The 18,607-nt window shown below is 34.1% G+C and overlaps 1 protein-coding gene and 1 pseudogene across 1 annotated transcript; both read left to right on the top strand.

Annotated features, from left to right (window-relative positions):
• The first annotated feature begins 436 nt into the window (after positions 1-436).
• Positions 437-2,314, top strand: LOC142635740 (G-type lectin S-receptor-like serine/threonine-protein kinase At1g11300; annotated as a pseudogene).
• A 10,667-nt stretch (positions 2,315-12,981) lies between these two features.
• LOC142633562 (U-box domain-containing protein 8) lies at positions 12,982-14,483 on the top strand. Its single transcript, XM_075807809.1, has one exon. It carries the CDS (start codon positions 13,145-13,147, stop codon positions 14,252-14,254), a length of 1,110 nt encoding a protein of 369 aa, XP_075663924.1. The 5' UTR covers positions 12,982-13,144; the 3' UTR covers positions 14,255-14,483.
• The last annotated feature ends 4,124 nt before the right edge of the window (positions 14,484-18,607 follow it).

Raw genomic sequence — 18,607 nt, 5'->3', positions numbered from 1 at the left:
TTTATATTTTTAAAAAATACAAATAACATTATTAAAATAATATTACCAAATACTCTCTAAGATATTATAGCTGATGAGTGAATGATTGAAATTTAAAATTGTAAAAAATAATTTAAAATTTTAATTATTAAATATAAAAATGAATAAAAGTAAGGTAAAATAAATGTTGTCAGATAGTTGTGGTGAATTGTAACTTTGTGATGCAGAGAAGAAATAGAAGCATATTGACCATAAATAGTTAGATAAACAGGACCTCCCTGACCCTTGTACAGGTTGTACTGAATTCTCACACCAAGTCGGTTCAAACGAAGTTATGATACGTCTTAGCAAGAGTAGCTTGTTGTCTGTCCTTTGTTGCCTATGATTAAACATAGGCGTTGTTGCTGTAGACACCATCAGGTCTTCCCAATCCATCAAAGACAAAGACTCTGACTATATGATCTCCAATGGAAGTGTTTTCAAACTGGGAGTCTTCAGCCCACTAAATTCTACCAACCGCTACCTGGGGATATGGTATAGCAACATTTCTGCATTCACAGTCGTATGGGTAGCGAACAGACAGAAACCCCTCAAGGATTCTTCTGGAGTTCTTACTATATCTGAGGACGGCAACCTTGTAGCGTTAAATGGACAAAAGGAGATTCTTTGGTCATCGAATGTTACCAGCTCTGTTGCCAATTCAAGTGCCCAGCTTTTAGATTCGGGGAACCTTGTCTTAAAAGAAAACACTATAGGGTCAATCCTATGGGAGAGTTTCAAAAATCCTTCTCATACAAGCTTACCCGATATGAAAATTAGTACTAATGAAAGAACAGGTGAAAAAGAGCAGTTGACATCATGGAAAAGCCCTTCAGATCCATCCATTGGAAGCTACTCTACCCGAATTTCTCGTCAAAGTTTTACTCAGGCATTCATTTCGAAAGATAGTAGCCCATATTACCGCAGTGGAACATGGAATGGGCAGATGTTCATTGGAATACTAATAACTCCTGCATTGTTTGACAGATTTAGTCTTGTAGATAATCAAGATGGAACTTCTTATGTAACTGCATCTTTTGTCAATGATTCTTTGTCACACTTTGTCCTGACTACCCAAGGGAATGCAGAGACAAGACATTGGGATAATGAGGGGGAGGATTGGGAGGTTATGTGGAAAGCTATGCTCAGTGTGCGTGATGTTTATGGTACGTGTGGTGCATTTGGAAGCTGTAATTCAATTAGTTCCCCAATTTGCAGTTGTTGAGAGGGGTTTGAGCCAAAGAACGCAGAAGAATGGAATAGACAAAATTGGACTAGTGGATGTGTGAGGAGGACATCGTTGCAGTGTGGCAGGGTGAACGCCAGTGGTGAAGCTGGCAAAATGGATGGGTTTATGAAACTGAACATGATGAAGGTGCCAGACTTTGTAGAATGGTCAGCTGCTCAAGAAGATGATTGCAGGCAGCAATGTTTACAGAACTGTTCTTGTGTAGCTAATGAAATCCTTCTAAGATACAATTTATTTAACTCCCAAATAATAATAATAATAATAATAATAATTACGATTTTCTGATTTAGAGATACAAAGGGAGATGTGAGGAAAATTGTCACTATTACAGTGATAATAGAAACGATTTTTATTTCAATATTCACGTACTTATTGTGGAGGTGGATGGCTAAACACAAAGGTAACATTCGGAATAGAACTAAAACAATGCACTAGGAAATGTTGGCCAAAATGGGCAAATGCTCTTTTCACGCAAAAAAAAAAAAAAAAAAAAAAAAAAACAGCATTATGCCCTCTTTCCCAAACTAGTTAGGAAAATGCTCCTCTTTTGAAATTTGATTTTCTCAAAATCGAGTTAAGTCCTATAGCGACATTTTTAAGGAGCCTATAGTGACGTTTTTAAGGACTTATAGCGGCGTTTTATAAAAACGTCGCTATAGGTCCTTAAAAACATCACTATAAGCTCCTTAAAACGTCGCTATAGGGCTCCAGAAATTTTTTTTTTGAAACTTAATTTTGAGAAAATCAAATTTCAAAAGAGGAACATTTCCCTAATTAGTTTAGGAAATGGGGCATTTGCCCTTTTTTTTTTGCGTGAAATGGGCATTTGCCCATTTTCGCCAAGAAATGTTGCTATATATTAGAGTATACTTACATATGTAGTGGAAATCAGCAAGGAGAAAGAAAGCGAAGGGGATGTTAATGTTAAACAGAGAAGCACATAAAAAATTTTCAGGTGAAGACATGCTTGGAGACAATCTAAACCAAGTTAAAGTCCAAGAGCCAAAACTATTCGATTTTGTGAACCATTGTACACGGTTTAATTGACCGTAAAATATTTTCTAAAATGGTGGTGGATGAATTAGGAACCATGCAGTGATCTACATGGCACGGGATGAGATGAGTCGGATACTGGTTTCCCCCACAAGAGATACGAAAAATATTTGGGTTGCGGTCCAAATACTTATTGTGACTTGTATAAGGGACAAGTTTGAGTGCACATGCTTACCCTAGTTAGAACCTAAGTCATCTAGCGATTGGTACCCCCACACTCCATAAGTATTTGTACTTGTAAAACAACCATCGTTCCAAAGGTGCACGGTGGTAGGAATCCTATTCCTAATTCAACATATTATTTTTGTGATACTACTAATTTTAATTTTGGTTTAGGGTCATATTGTTAGAGAAAAGATTCTTTGCATTTGAAATAGAATAATTTTATAATTCAGATTAAATATTATAATCTTAAAGGAATATCTCATTCCACACATTTAAAATTTTAAATAACTTGATCACTATATATACTAGAAATAAAATATTAATCATAAAAATGATTCCATACCCTTTAAATAGGTTCATTGCAATACATAAAGTCTAATAGTAAAAAATTAGTTTCTTAGAGAAATACAATCTCTCTCATTGATTCCATACCCTTTAAATAGGTTCATTGCAATACATAAAGTCTTAATAGTAAAAATTTAGTTGCTCAGACAAATACTCTGTGTGTGTGTGTGTGTGTGTGTGTGTGTGTGTGTGTGTGTGTGTAATATTATCTTATTCTAACACGGTACCAAAATTATGTAATCAATATCTTTACTAAAATGGTATAAAATTACACCTCCATGACCTTTAATAATCCACAGAGTAATCCTTAATTCCTTACCAATAGTTGAGGAGCCAAGAATTTGTCATTGGGGGCCGAATAAAAAATGAGAAGATTGTTGAGGTCTAAAAAAAATCATGATAAAAGGGCCAAACAAATGGCACATCGGGCCAACCCATGCAGAGCAAAAGAATTGAGGAAAGAAAATCGGGCTTACAAATGAAAGAAAGTGATGGGCCTAAGACCCTGGATCCATGAAGTGGCAAGGCTTAGAGCCCATAAAACAAAAGGAAAAAGAAGTCAACTCGATCAGAAAAGAAGAAGAAACAAAAAAAAGAAGAAGGGGAAGCTAGGCTAGGACGCTGGAAGCTGCCTGGGATCTCTGGGTGTGCAGCACGGCTAAAGGAAGAGTAAGACAGCTCCAAGAGGGATCAAAAGGCATAAGGAACGAGAAGACAAATGGGCCTTTCTCGAAGCACCCAGCGATGCAGCACAAAGCCTGAGGACTTGGAGAGCAACGACTCAGGAGCAAGAAGCCGGTGCCTCAGGGAACCCAGAAAAGGAGATCCACGAAAGGAAATGGCTAGGGAAACCTTCGGATTGGCAGAAGAAGACTCTACTTACTAGGAAAAATGACAAAAGAAGGGGGGGGGGGCGGCTAAAAGGAAGTAAGCCCGAAAAGAGAAGACAGAGAAAGAAAGGATTGGAGAAAGAACGAAGTTAAAGGATCGGCTCCCCAAAAGGCACCTCAAAACAGAAGGTTAGCAAGACACTTTTGAAGAAAAGAACACCAAAAGAAGAGAACTATGAAAAATAAGAAAAGGATCAGTTGACAGGGGCTGAGACAAACAGGGGGCTCTAGTATCCAGGGAGCCAAGGGGGAAGAATCAATGGTACTTTGGAACCCTAATGTGACACTATAAAAGGAAGAAGCAGCCAACGTTAATGGGGGATTCAGCAAGAAAGAAATCGTAGAGAATCATTAAGAAAAAGCTCTGTAAAACTCAAAGAAAACAGGGAAATATCTCCCGGTATCCCAAAAACAGCCATTATAGCACATGCTTGGATTCAAAAGGATTCAAATTTTACAAGTCTTAAAGGCCTAAAGAGCCATCTAAGTCTATAATTTTTGAGCTTATTTGACCTTGTATTAAGTCTTAGTGAGCTCATTGCAATCAACAACTAACTACTGAAATAGTTCCTACTGATTTGAGGATCCCAAGCAATCATTTTGTGTTTTATTTATTACGTTTGTCTGCCTTTGCTGTTTCCTTCTTGATTAATACGTATATTCTTGCTTGTTAGTGTATGTGTATTGCAGGAGCCTCGTCCTGTGCATCACTTGGTCTTTAAACAGCCCATTTAGCTGCGGTAGACCAAGCCCAGTCCCTTCAAACTATAACTAGAGGGTCCGGAGTCCTTGTTCAAGGCTTGGGCCTAGATACTGTTCAAAAAAGGACCCTCACAAAGATAAAAAAAAAATCCCTGAAGAACCCAATCCTATTATATTATCCCATACAAAACCCAAGTCCATTGTGTTATCATTGTCCAAATGTTATTAAGAATTCTAATCATAATTGTAACAGAAATCTTAACTTAATTGGGGTCACTCTAACATATATACCATTCAACGGGTTTTATTGTAATACATAAAGTTCTGTAAATGAAGTAACAATTTCTTTAATTGATGGTCGCTAAAGCCCCAGGCTATTTTAACATTGTACTAAGATGCCATTTCAGCATCAAGATTAACTTCCTCTAAATCTACTTTGCACTATTTATTTTTGTTTTATGAATATAATGTACTATATATTAATTATTTTATAGAAAATAAAAAGCAATGTGTAATACTCCTGCTAATAAAATTGAATGGTCCAAGACTAGCAATAAAATCACTACGCCTCTCTGTGATGCTTGATGTGCTTTCATATCTTTTTGTACACAAGAGTTAAGTGCTTATGGGAAGTGATGATAACTTCATAGGTTTGCCAACTGAGATGTCCAAGTTTAAGTGCAAGTGTGCAACCATGGTGATAGGTCAAAAATGTATTGACCCCTTGTGATAAATTAACCAATTAATGAGCCAAATGAATTAATTAAATTCAATTACATACAATGAGCATGGCAACACAAACAAATCATCAAATAACTAAATATACAGCAGAAATTAAATGACACGGTGATTTGTTTACGAATGGGGAAAACCTACATAGCAAAAACCCCACCAAGTGATTTTAAGGTCACCACTTTCGAGAATCCACTATTATCAAAACAAGTGGTTACAAGTAAAAGAATCTCAGTACCTTATACCAACCTATAGTTGAACTCTTACCCCAATACTTAATTTGATTTGTTCTATAGTGACAATCTTTCCTTGTATTACACAGCTCCCAATATATGACTAACCAATAGATGCACGGATCCTAGTATGCAACTTGATCACTAACTTGAGAAGGATGTTAGCTGCAAAGTTCTTCTATTCTTCAACTGATGAAGATCACGAAGTTGCATGATCAAAAACCCCTACGGTGTACAAACACAATAACTTCTTCAGGAACTAGGGCAAACTAGGTTTTTTTTTTTTGTCACACTTGAAGAATTATGCTCTTGTGCAATTGTGCTCTTGGTTGTGCAGCTTCATACGACCCTTAAAATAATCCTTATATATGTTTAAAGTTGTGAGAAAAGAGAGCTCAAACACATACTCACAGTTTGGATGAAAAACAATCCTAAAAAACTGAGTTTCATAAACCTCGATAGATAACCATCTATCGAGCTAGCTGTCGAACCACGGGTTTCAGCAGCTTTTAAACCTCGATAGATACTCGCTGTCGAGCTTTAAAATCCAACACTTTCTCACTTGATTCTTGGACAGACTTGCATGGCTTTAACACTTGAATTTGAAACCTTGTTTCTTGAAGCATTAAACACATCCTAAATCTATCCAAATACAAGTAAAGTGTATTTTGTCAAAAGATTTGCTAATACATAAAATGTTGACATATGTTCCTAACATCCAATCGCATATGTCCTAACACATGAAATTGAAAAAAGTAAAGGAACATATAAATGTTATAGAGTGCAAATAAGTTTTAGTATCATTTTATAACGTTAGGGAAGAATCACCTTATGGATTGCGTTAAACATTTTGATCTGATCTCGTATGGCTAATATCTAAATGGAAAGAACACTTGAACCTAAACAAGAGTAACAAATAAGGTGAAAGATAAATATAACTAGAATGTAGATTACTCCCTATAGCAAAGGAAAGTGAGACAGAAATCTGTCATAAAAACTAACAATAAAAGTTTCTCCCGTTTTTACTGAAAGGTTAAAAAACATCCTTTTTGTTTCTTATTCATTCTATGATTGGCTGCAAAAACATCTTTGGTCTGTAATAATATGTATATTAGGTTATACATGGCCATCTATTTGCAAACCATAAATGATATCCAACTCACTTCCAGGCCCACACCACATGCAGATGGTATTGTCACTTTTGCTATGGGTACCATACCAATTCTAGCAACCCAAAAGTGTAATATTTGAAGCCCAAGGTTGCTCACTTGCTCTGATTGCCAATTTGTTGTCCGTTAAGTTTGAAGCTATATTACTACAGTTATACACAATAATTGCATTCTAGAAGGAATTTTTCAGCCAGAACTCGACCCTTAAGCTCTAGTTTTTAGCATTGAAATAACTACCATTTGTCTCAAAAAACATAAATTATTAAGAAAGTGAGAATTCAATGATTCAACCACTGTTCTTACAAAATGTTGTACACCATAACATCTATCACCAAACCCTTTACCAAATTCTCCCGTATTTATTTCCTCTATAGTCCTATCAACAAACCTTTTTTTTTTTTCCTATCAAGAACTCAATAGGTGAGGGAAATTTTAATTCTTTGCAACTCCAAGTTAATAATAAAATTATTTTCCTTCTTAACAATTATCGAAAATTTCAACATCAAAAATTGAGAGTGAAAACAAATTTTTTTTTTTTTTTCTTTTGTTTCCTATTATTCTTAGTCAGAATTGGACGTAAGGTCTATATCTGTCCAGCACAAAACCTTGACAATCAAAAATGGGCCACATCCAATGATTATAAATTATATTTTCACCTAGCCAAATGTACCTGTATAAACGGCCCCAACGGCCATACACATGGCAATCCTCATGGATCACGTTTCATCTTTATGACAAAGAAACTACCCCACCTCTTGTTTTTATAATTTAGAGCACGTCATTTCAACTCTTTTATTTATTTATTTATTTATTTATTTTTACTCTCATGGCTGAACCAGAGGTTGAGAATTTTGAACCAGTCTCATCAACCCCTTCATTTTCTTTCACTTCACTTTCTCACAAATAAATCTAAGCCATCTCTTTCTGCACAGCTGTCACTTGATGACCTTACAGGCTCTTCGTTATCATCTAAGGAAGGTTTTCTCTTCGTTATCATCTTAAGACTTCTAACATTTTATGGACACGACACGCATGAGTATCCACCTATATATTTAAGTTTATAATATTTCTCTTAACTTTCTATGGACACATATTAATATCCATATATATTATTAACCACCAAATCAAAATCATATGACTTATTTAAATGATTTAGTAAGTGATTTTTATTAAAATGTTTGTTAATAATCTTATGAACTGTCATGTAACAACTTTCAGAAGATTCTTCCAATCTAAATTGAAGGAAGATTTTGTCTCATATAATATATTTATTAGGTTCTTAATAAACTCTTCCCAATTTCAAGATGAAATAATGGTCTCAAATTTATGATTTTATGTTAATCTAAAAAAACAAACAACCAAACAAAAAATCATGGTATATCTTTGTTGAGTTAGATGTATACCCGGAGACCAATGAACTTCAATCCTAGTTTTAAAACCAAGATCATTCATAAACACATTCTTTAGGTAGGCAAAAACCTTTTAAAAGCTTAATTTGAAAAGAAAAATATGTTGCATGCGTAATTTTATTTAAATAAATAGACCTTTTCTTCACTTTGTGGACCAATCGAATTGATGGATTTCACTTTCTTTCAATGTTAAGGTAGTTGTTGTTTTAGGTTGCCGAAAATCCTTAGTGGTTGAAAACCATTCAAAAGCACCGATTGAAATTGAAAGAAATTTGAACGTTATATGTATATTTTATTTTCTTTGACAAACCTACTTTCTGATCAACCCGTTGTCTTTTTGGTTTCGTTTATTTTAATCTTTAATGTGACAACGTTAATGTGATAATCAAATTTATCAATTTGACAAAAGAGAGAAAAGAGTAATAAAAATCAAATTTACAAAAGTAATGTTGATAATGCCTAACCTACTCAACCAATCTTTGTTAATTTTATAATTTTCTTAATGGAGGTCAAACTAAATTATAGATACCTGCGTTGGAGGTTTGTTGATCAATTAGATAGGGCCAATTTCCCACTCTTGTCTTTCTAGCTTAATGGCCCAGGCGTTAGACGTAGATGGTTACACTGTTACAGGCCTTCTCCCATTTTGTAATTATGTCTTTATTTCAATAAAGTGGTTATTTAGCACAAAAAAAATTTATAGGTACCTAATCTTAACAATAACGAAGGATGAGGAAAGAAAGTTGGGAAAATTTATTCATCATCCGAACTTAGATTGTACTGAACTAGTGATTACAGTACACAAGTCCAATCTTGTTTCGGCTAAATTAGTGACATTATCGAAAGAAAGATACACCAGTCCAATCTGGTTTTTTTGGCTAAAACAGTCCAATCTGGTATTATTGCCAAAAATGTAAATTTGCATTATTGGGGCCTCCCTATAGTACTCAGACAGCTAAGCAATTAAAATTTGTACATTTTTTTTTGGGGGGGAGGGTAAAATATTTGTACAGTTTCAATTATATCCATCCATCTCTATTGGAAATGTCATGTCCATTTGTACGACATTTTTGTCATCATTAATATCATGGGCTTTCCCAATTCTGTAACTTAACACAAATGGAACTGTTTAGAGTTCTATTACTAGATACCTGGGGCTCCAAAAATTTATAATGACAATATAGAGATTGTTGCCCACATTGGACAAGCTACTGAAGGTTCTATAACCTTTAATTTTTACTTGTTCTATACATGACTTAAATTGTTAGGCAAATTATAGATTGAATCCCACTTCATATTTATTGAAAGGAAACATGGAAAGATCTGTTTCGAAATTAGAAAATTCGGTTAAATATAAGAGTGGCTCTTATACATGAAAATATGAGAAAGTCGTTTGAGATGTGTTTAAGATAATTTTAATTTTGCCCGCTTGATGTGATTACATGTGGATCAATGACCTTTATTAGGCTGCGATATTGTTTGTGATAGACTTGATCTGATTATTTGACTTCGTTTTGAAAAAGGGCATGTTTTCGTGATGCCTTAATTGAGAAGATTTTTTAAAGACCCATGAAGATAATGCTAGTTACATTAAGGAAATCAAATAACTAAAAGTCTAAGTTATCAAGGTGTGGCTTATTTGGAGTATTTTTTTAACTGGACATGTGCTTTTGTTTTAAATATACAATGATAAGTGGTAGTGAATTTTAATCTTCACATTTTATTTCGTTAGTGAATAGTGTGGTAGTTTCTCATTACAACAAAAAGAAATTTCATTTAAAAAAATACTAGAAGTAAATCAAACCTAAATTATCAACTAATATAATTTCATTTTAAGTGAGATTCAATGCTATTAACTATTAAGTACCATGAATAATTCAAAGTTGGTTTCATTAGATTGATAAACTTGGAAACTTCAAGTTTATAATCGATAAACTCACAATTCAAATACTCTTATTAGGTTTTATTTTTAAATATATATATATATATATATATATATATATATATATATATATATATATATATATATATATATATATAAAAGTAATGTCTTAAGTCTTTGACGTGACTATTACACTTGTGTCAACTAAGAACCTTGTAATAAAAATTATACTTCTTAACATTTTCAATAAAAATGTTCATAATTCAAATTCCCACTCTCTCATTTATCAAATTACTTATTTGTTTCTCAAAAAAAAAATTATTTATTTATTTACATTCTAGTCATTTATTTGCATTCTCCCAATTGATAAATCCTCTTAATTTTCATTTATGTGCATTTAAGACCCAAAAAAAAAAAATTATTTATTTATTCATTTTGTGGAATGTCACACCAAAGAAAGTCTACAGAGCAAACACGTGTCAAGATATAAGTTCTCTTAAACAGTGTTAAGTTGGCACATAAATTTAGACTTTTGGTACAATTCCACTATTTGAAACGGCAATTTAGTCATTATAAACCTTAGAAAAAACAAGCTCGTGATTCCAGATCTTCGGTAACTGTAGACTTTTTCCCGTGATTGCAACGCCTCCGTTCTTGCCCTTTTCCTCTCAACAATTTAATGCCAAAAGAACCGTTTTAAATACGTAGGAAAACAAATTTGAAATTCCCAAAATGCCCTTCCAAAGCATATTGCTGAAAACATAGCTTTTTTCTTTGTCATTAATGAAAAAGTTAAGAGAATGATGACTTTCCTCCCTTTGAAAAAGGAACCCTCCATCACCCATTCCCTTTGTTTCCGGCAAAGTAACCGACAAAACCTTACAAGATTGCAAAAGAACATTACTCCATCCATCCAAATTATCTACATTACCCTTCTTAATTTCCAAAGACTTAGTCAAGAAAATTTTAGTCAATTACTTGGGTATTATTGTCAAATTGTAAAAAGCCTAGACCAATTCACCAAAACCATATAGAAATCATTAAATATAAACCAATTCATTTCATACTTCACGCGTTTTGAGAACTATGATATATGAGAGGCCAAACCGCCAAAGTACATATTAAAATAAATAAATAAAATAATTAAAACAAAAAAATTGTAAATTAAGGGCAAGATTCTTATAGCTCAATGCCATCGGCATCACCTCTTAAACTTTATGAGATTTTGAATTCTTTTTTCCTTTATTATGGTAAGTATTGAATTATTAAAAAAAAAGTGATACTAAAAAAATATTGCAAATTTTATTATATAAAATTTATCAATTAATATATCACTAAGAGTAGAAAATCAATTATCATATTCGTTAATTATCTTGTTGAATTGGCACAAATTACACGTAAGTGATATTGTGAAAAACTGAAAATAGCACACACAATAATCTTTCTGATATAACATAAATTAAATTCTTTTTAGTAGTGAACCTTGAATCCATAAGGAGTTACCCAAAATCCATAAGGTCTTTATTCTAGAATCCACCAAAGGAAATAGAATAAAGCTAAGTTTTGTATGAATTCAAAAATAATAGTCTGACCACCTCTAGAGGCTACATAGCATATGAATGTGAAAAGACAAAACCCTAGAATAACTAGGAAAATGTTTAAAACCCTCATTTGTGCTAATCACAAGATTAGGTTTGCAAAATACTGATTTTTGTTAAAAATAAAAAATTTGAATTAAATGCAAAATCATAAAATACAAGGGTCATTTCAAAACAAGAGGGACCTTATTTTAACTTTTGAGCAAAAAATCATTAGAGAAAAAATACTACTAAAAATGGCAATTCACTGTTTTCAGTGCCTTAATAGAGAAATTTTCCAAAATTAAGATGCACCTTGTGACAAAATGACGAATTTTAAATAGAGAACTGTTTCCCTTTAGCCATCCAAATTTCATGAAATACTACACCATTGCCCTAATGAGTTCTACTAGCACCCCTTGGTCTTGGGCTGTGATTTCAAGTGCTCTCACTACTTTAGAAAGGTCTATAATGTTTGTTCTACGTCAGAAGGTTTTTCCTCCTCAGTTGCCAACAAAATGAAACTCGCTAATTGGGATAAATCCCAACCAAATGATTGGAGTTAATGTTCGACATCTTCAAGGTGACGCGTGTATGCCACACGTCTAACAAAGCGTTTAAAAAGAGGATTTGTTACATAAAAAGAAGATTTAGCATTTCCTAATACATAACTCTATTTTAGATATTAGATTAAGATGCTTTAATAGTTAAATTGATTAAATTAGATTTTATCAAATCATCGACATTTAAAGAAATATGGATTAATCTAATTTTAGAATCTACCTAGATTATATATGATATAACTAAATCTAATCATTCATTTCATAAATAAATAGATAAGGCTTTGTCATATTATTTCTTTAACTTGTTTGTTTATGTATACAATTCAAATCTTGTTTTCATCATAACCTTATTCATTGTTTGTTTGTTTATTAATGTGTCACAAATAGTAAAAAAGTAATTCACATATTCATTAGTTATCTTGTTAAATTGACACAAATCACATGTAAGTTTGTTTTCCTTGATCGCCTAAGATAAATCCCAATTAAACGATTGGAGTTGATGTCCTAAATCTTCAAGATGACGCGTGTATGCCACACTCCTGACAAAGCAGTTAAAGAAAAAAAGGTTAAGTTGATTTGTAAATATTTTATAGTAATAATTTTAATATCTTCATAATATGGAACTCTACTTTAGATTTTAGTTTAAGATCTTCTAATAGTTAATTTCATTAGAATAGATTTTGTCAAGTCGTCAAGATAATAAACAGATAATGGATAATATGAAAAAAAAATCTAATCATTCATTTTATAATAGAAAGATAAGACTTGGTCATAATATTTCTTGAATTTTTGTATCCATCTCAAAATCTTGTTTTAATCATCATAATCTTATTTTGTTTTTCTTTGTTTACGTGTCTACTTTTAAGCAAATAATCCAAACTCCAAAAGCTAATAAGACCTCTTCAACACAAAGTCATGGAAAAGGACCAAAACGCCCCTATAAATTTCGACACCACCCCTTTAATGAAATTCAAGTCAACTTTGAGGCCATCAGCAATTTGGTGACTCATTTTTTCCAAGGCTCACAAGCTGAGGTGACCAAATCAGTCCCACTGGACTTAAAAACCTCATAAAAACCCTCCCACCAAAAAAAAAAAAAGAAGAAAAAAATAATCAAAAACAAAAACACAAAAAAACACAGTCCAAAACCAAAAAAAATGGCTACTAATCATCAGTTTCCGGACGATTTCAAGTGCCCGATTTCGCTTGAAATAATGTCCGACCCGGTTATCCTCTCATCGGGTCACACCTTCGATCGTGTCTCGATCCAACGGTGGTTAGACGCCGGTCACCGCACTTGTCCAATTACCAAACTACCCCTCCCGGAAAACCCATCTCTCATCCCCAACCACGCTCTCCGCAGCCTCATTTCCAATTTTGCCCTCGTATCCCCGCCGAAACCACGGCCTTACCCCGAGCCCCAAGCCTTAATCTCCAGGCTCACCTCGGTTTCTTCGTCTCTTGACTCGAGGCTCAACTCGCTCGACCAGCTCACTAAACTGTCAAAGCGCGACTCAGCGTTTCGCCGAAAAATCACCGAGTCGGGAGCCGTATCGGCCGTTTTGAACTGTATCGGCTCGTCCGAAAACCCGATTCTGCAGGAGAAATCGCTCTCTCTGCTTCTCAATCTGAGTCTCGACGACGACAACAAGGTGGGTCTCGTCGCGGAGGGCGCGATCGGCCGGGTCGTGGAGTCTTTGCAAACCGGTTCGGCCGATTCGCGCGCAGTGGCGGCGACGATCTTGACGAGCCTGGCGGTTGTGGAGGTGAACAAAGCGACGATCGGCGAGTTCCCGTACGCGATAAGCGCGTTGGTGTCGCTTCTGCGCGAGGGCAAAGTGCGTGAGAAGAAAGAGGCGGCGACTGCGCTCTACGCGCTCTGCTCGTACCCCGACAATCGGCGCCGCGCGGCGCAATGCGGGGCGGTGCCGATTCTCGTGGGAATTGCCGATTCGGGAATCGAGAGGGCAATTGAGGTGTTGGGTCTTTTGGGAAAGAGCAAAGAAGGGAGGGAGGCGATGGAAAGAGTTAATGGGTTGGTGAGGGTTTTAGTGAGGGTTTTGAAGAATGGGAGCTCGAGAGGGGTGGAGTATGCGTTGTTAACATTTAGTTCTTTGTGTTGTTATAGCGAAGAAATGTGTGTGGAGGCAAGGAGAGAAGGGGTTTTGGAGATTTGTATGGGTTTGGTGGAGGATGAGAATGAGAATGAGAAGATTAAGCGAAAAGCTTCGAGTTTGGTTGAGGTTTTGCGTGGAAATCACTCTTAGCAGTGATTTTTTTAAAGCAAAAAAAAAAAAAAAAAACGTAAGAATTGAGAAAGATGGGATTTTTGGCTTTGGATTGAGTTAAGGTGAGTTGGGGTTTTTTTTTTTTTTTGGTGTTAAATTGTTGTACAAAGAAAAAAAAATGTATGTTGTACATTGTGAAATAAAGGGTGAAAATGATGAGAGCTAGTGCTCTTTGTTTAGCTGTTTTAATGGGTAATTGTTGCATATTGAGAATTATCTGAATTGTTGTTGAATCCGGGCAATGCTGATTGATTCTATTTTTAGTAATTCTATGCTTCATTGTAGGAGTAGTTGACTGATTGTGTGAATTGTTTGTAACTATATTATGGCTGCTGATATAATTAGCATGTTGTGCTAGGAATGTGGAAACTAAATCTGTGGTCTTTGACTTGGGATGCAAGCTTTGTTATCTTTGTTTTGTGAAAAATAAGATAGGATAGTGTGAGGTAAACAACATGATCAACACTGGTTTGGCTTGTGGTTTATTGAACTTTATCCCTTCTACTAAGTATCTAGGATGTTCTTATTTTATTTTATTTTATTTTTTTTGCTGAAAATCTAGGATGTTCTTATTATACAGATTTATCTTGTAACACTAATTTTTGGTGTTGCGGGTCTTTGTGTCGGAGAGATTTCTTTCCCTTTAGTTTGTCAGTTATTTTTGACTTAGAAGGCCCCTTCTGGTTTGTGTCACTGACATGATATTCCTTTAAAAGTAGGATTTGATTTTAAGATGGGCATCAGATCCAATTCTTTTGCTTCCATGCTGGGCAGCTTTTCTTTTTCTTGGTGCCTGTGTTTCCAATTTCAAGATGACCATTTTGTTTGAATTGATTATATTCAACAAAAATTGGATATTGTTGTAGGATGTGTGCTTTTCATATTGGAGTGCTTATACTCTAGCAATTATGAACAATTACCCTCACTTCATTACTCTAGCAGCACAATGTGCTTTACTTTCTTTACGTTACAGTGAGCACTCTATACAATATCATTGCAATGATGTATTGGACAGCACAGCTTTGTTAGCATACTTTGTAGCTTGTTGCATCTGACTCCTCACACTTGATATTTTACAAAACAATAGTGCAGACATCTATTTATTTAGAATGCTATATGATATACTCCCATGAGAGTGAGGCCCTCTGAATACCACTTGCCAAAAGCGTTATTCTCTCAACCTTTCCTTGAAACTCTTGGGCAGTTCTTGTTAAGGCATTCTGTATTTGGTTATCACTGATCCAAACTGCAATGGCTGTAATCTCTTTATTACAGAATTTTACTGTTGCTTGTCACTTGTATGTTGAAGTTAGATCAAATGGTGTTACCTAGTGTTTTTAGCAGAGATATTTAGGTGTTGAAATCTCCCCTCATCCGCTTCGAGTGTATCTAAATGGTGAAGCTAATACCTCTTGAATGACTTGGCACTTTGCAATTTTGACCAACTATCCTCATTAGTAATACTCTCAATGCCATTTCTATGCAATTGAAGAATGGTGTTTTAGCCCTCTTAAGCTTAGTAAAATGCCGTCTGCTCATGTGCTGGTGCATATCATAGATGTGTGAATATCTAGTCAGTTATCATTTGCAAGGCTTGAATTCCTTTTATTTTTTGGGTAACATGAAGTAATGATTTACTTCACTTGAAAATTGTATGCCATGGGTTTGCTGGTATAGAATCTGAGTGCTCTCAATTTGATTATGCGCATGCATTTCTGTCTTCAGCAGTTCAGCCTGCAATTAGGTGCACCACCCAGAATGCATAAACGTGTTTTGCATACATATTGTGTTTATATTTGTTTGATGCACAGGTAAAACTTCGAGTTGGTGTCTGTTGTTCCTAGTTTATTTTCCCAGAATGCATATGCATGTTTCGCATGTATAATATGTTTATATTTGTTTGATGCACAAGTGAGAGTTGTGTTTGTTATTTTCATTAGCTTATTTGTATGGTGTTTATAAAAAAAATATAATTTTTGATAATTTTTATGTTAAAATGTGTGAGAAAATGCTAAAAGTTAGCTTATTTATACCCAAAAATAAAAAATTCAAAATCTGAGAAAAAAAGTAAAAAAGTTTTAGCAGATAAGAAAAAGCCGACTATCTGACATGATATTCTTTGGTCAGTCCTCAATTTGGTTAATAAGTTTTTTAAAGGATTTGATTCTTCTGCCCTTGGAAGAAGTAATGAAGCTTCATGAACTTGAATACTAATATTTCCTTTCACGTGTGGGAATTCTTTAGTGGCCAAGGTTGACTTGGATTTCTGTATCTTGAGGGCCCCCATTCTATTAAAATGGTTTGTTTGATACTGTTTCAAGTAGTAGAAGCCATCTAATGTCAGTGGCATTACTATATCATATATATGCTCAATAAAACTGGGATCATGTTTGGTGCAGCCTTTTTTATATTAAGTCTAATGTTTTAATAAGCATGGAGCAATTTACATCAGGGTATGTGAATAATGCCATGTGAATGCTATTTTTAATCAAAAACGTACTATATCAACCAAAAAACTGTACCAGACTTGTAACACCATGCCAAATTTTATAAATCTTGCAATGGTTTATGAGGATGGAAGGGCAAGACAGCAACTCGTGGGGATTGAGAAAATTGAATTACTGGTGTGAGAGGTTGAACTGCATGGGCAGTCTTTGATGAAACGAATCCAACCGCCCAATTTTGCTGTCCATGGCCATGACGGAGAAATCAAGTGATGTGTTAACTTCGTGGATGAATCTAGTGAGGTTTGGCTTGATTATTTCTAATACGTTAGAGGTGAGATGAGAGAAGAAAAGAATTGGGGAAGATCTGAGAAGAATCAAGAGAGAGTTGCACTGAAATGAATTGTGGAAGAAATATGTGAGTTTATGGTTTGTAATTTGTGTTTTTGTGATACGTGAATTTGGAATTGTGAATTCTTTCTATGAAAAAAAACAATAGCTATTGGCTTGTGAATTCTTTCTATCACTATGGAAAAGAACAATAGATTATGGCGAAATGTGTTGAAGAGATGAAAAAATTCATTTTATTTTGATATCTAGGCAATAAAAAAAATATTAAAAACAATATATTTAGATATGAAAAATTTTAGAATTACAAATTTTTGACAAACTGTTGATGCGATGAATAATTATTAATAAGAAAAAAAATGATGTCAATGGTGGAACCAATAAGAATTTTCCATCTCAACCATTTGAAAAAAAAGAATTTATAAAAAAGTTTGTGGTTGTAGTATTTCAATTTAGATATACTTGAAAAATAATTAGAGAGTCTAGCATAGGTGCAAGTGAATGAGGAGTGAGGTTTTAAGTTAAAATTTGGTTTAGAATTTACTTGCCAGCCTATCTGTGATTGCTCTTCGAGGTTTAATTGATATCTTGGAGAATTGTTTATTTACACAACAACAACAACTACAACAACATCAATAATAATTTGTGGTTATAGCATTACTTATTAAATATAATTAAAAAATAATTAGAGACAATGTAGGTGAATGAGAAGATTTTAAGTTAGAATTTAGTTAAAACTTTACTAGCCTATATGTGAATTTTTTAAAGAATTAATAAAATATAAACATGACTATCAATAATATTTAAATTATATATAAGAATTATATTATGCATCTTATTGTATATTTTTAAGTGAATTCATACATATGCATGAGGTTACAAACTAATTCAATATAACACATGACAACATTTAATTCGACTACTTATGTCACTTTAAGTTAAATTATTACGTGTCAATGTGTGATTGACTGTTGGATAACTTTTGTAATTTCTATTCAACAACTCTTGTAATAATTACTGCACACCTTTGGTGTGAGGGGTAAGGGTCAGAGTTTAAGTCTTTACGATGAAATTTTACACGTATATACACTTAGATTAAATTAGAGTAAAATTTTTATTTTATATCTAAAAAAAAAATACACTTGTAATATTTTTATTGATCATTGAATAATAACAATGAGACCCACTAAATAGTACATGACACTCTATAATTGCCCGATTTGAATGTACTACATGGATTTAATGGTATGACGTGGCAAATTGTGATTGTTCTTTAATTTTTCTCTAATAGAAACCAAGGAATAGTTTTTCAAACGCAGGGAACCCAAACCCAACCCCTTAAGTTTCATCAACAGTTCAACTTCAACCCCCTTTCCCATCAGGCCTTTGCGAGCAGACATCAACCTCATCAAAGAGTGAAAAGACACTGAAGGGGAAGTGTACTTCATGCACTCTAGGACATTAAACACCTCACAGTGCAATCATTGCAATGACATCAAGGGCCAAACCTGGACGGGAATGGTTATAGCAACATCGGGCT

This window comes from Castanea sativa, chromosome 5 (genome assembly GCF_040712315.1).
Source record: "Castanea sativa cultivar Marrone di Chiusa Pesio chromosome 5, ASM4071231v1".
NCBI lineage: Eukaryota > Viridiplantae > Streptophyta > Magnoliopsida > Fagales > Fagaceae > Castanea > Castanea sativa.
Note: the sequence above shows the minus strand (reverse complement) of the source record. Positions and strands in the feature narration are given on the sequence as shown.

Excerpts from the sequence above, each read along its gene's own strand:
- LOC142633562 (XM_075807809.1), top strand. The coding sequence starts at position 13,145 with ATGGCTACTAATCATCAGTTTCCGGACGATTTCAAGTGCCCGATTTCG.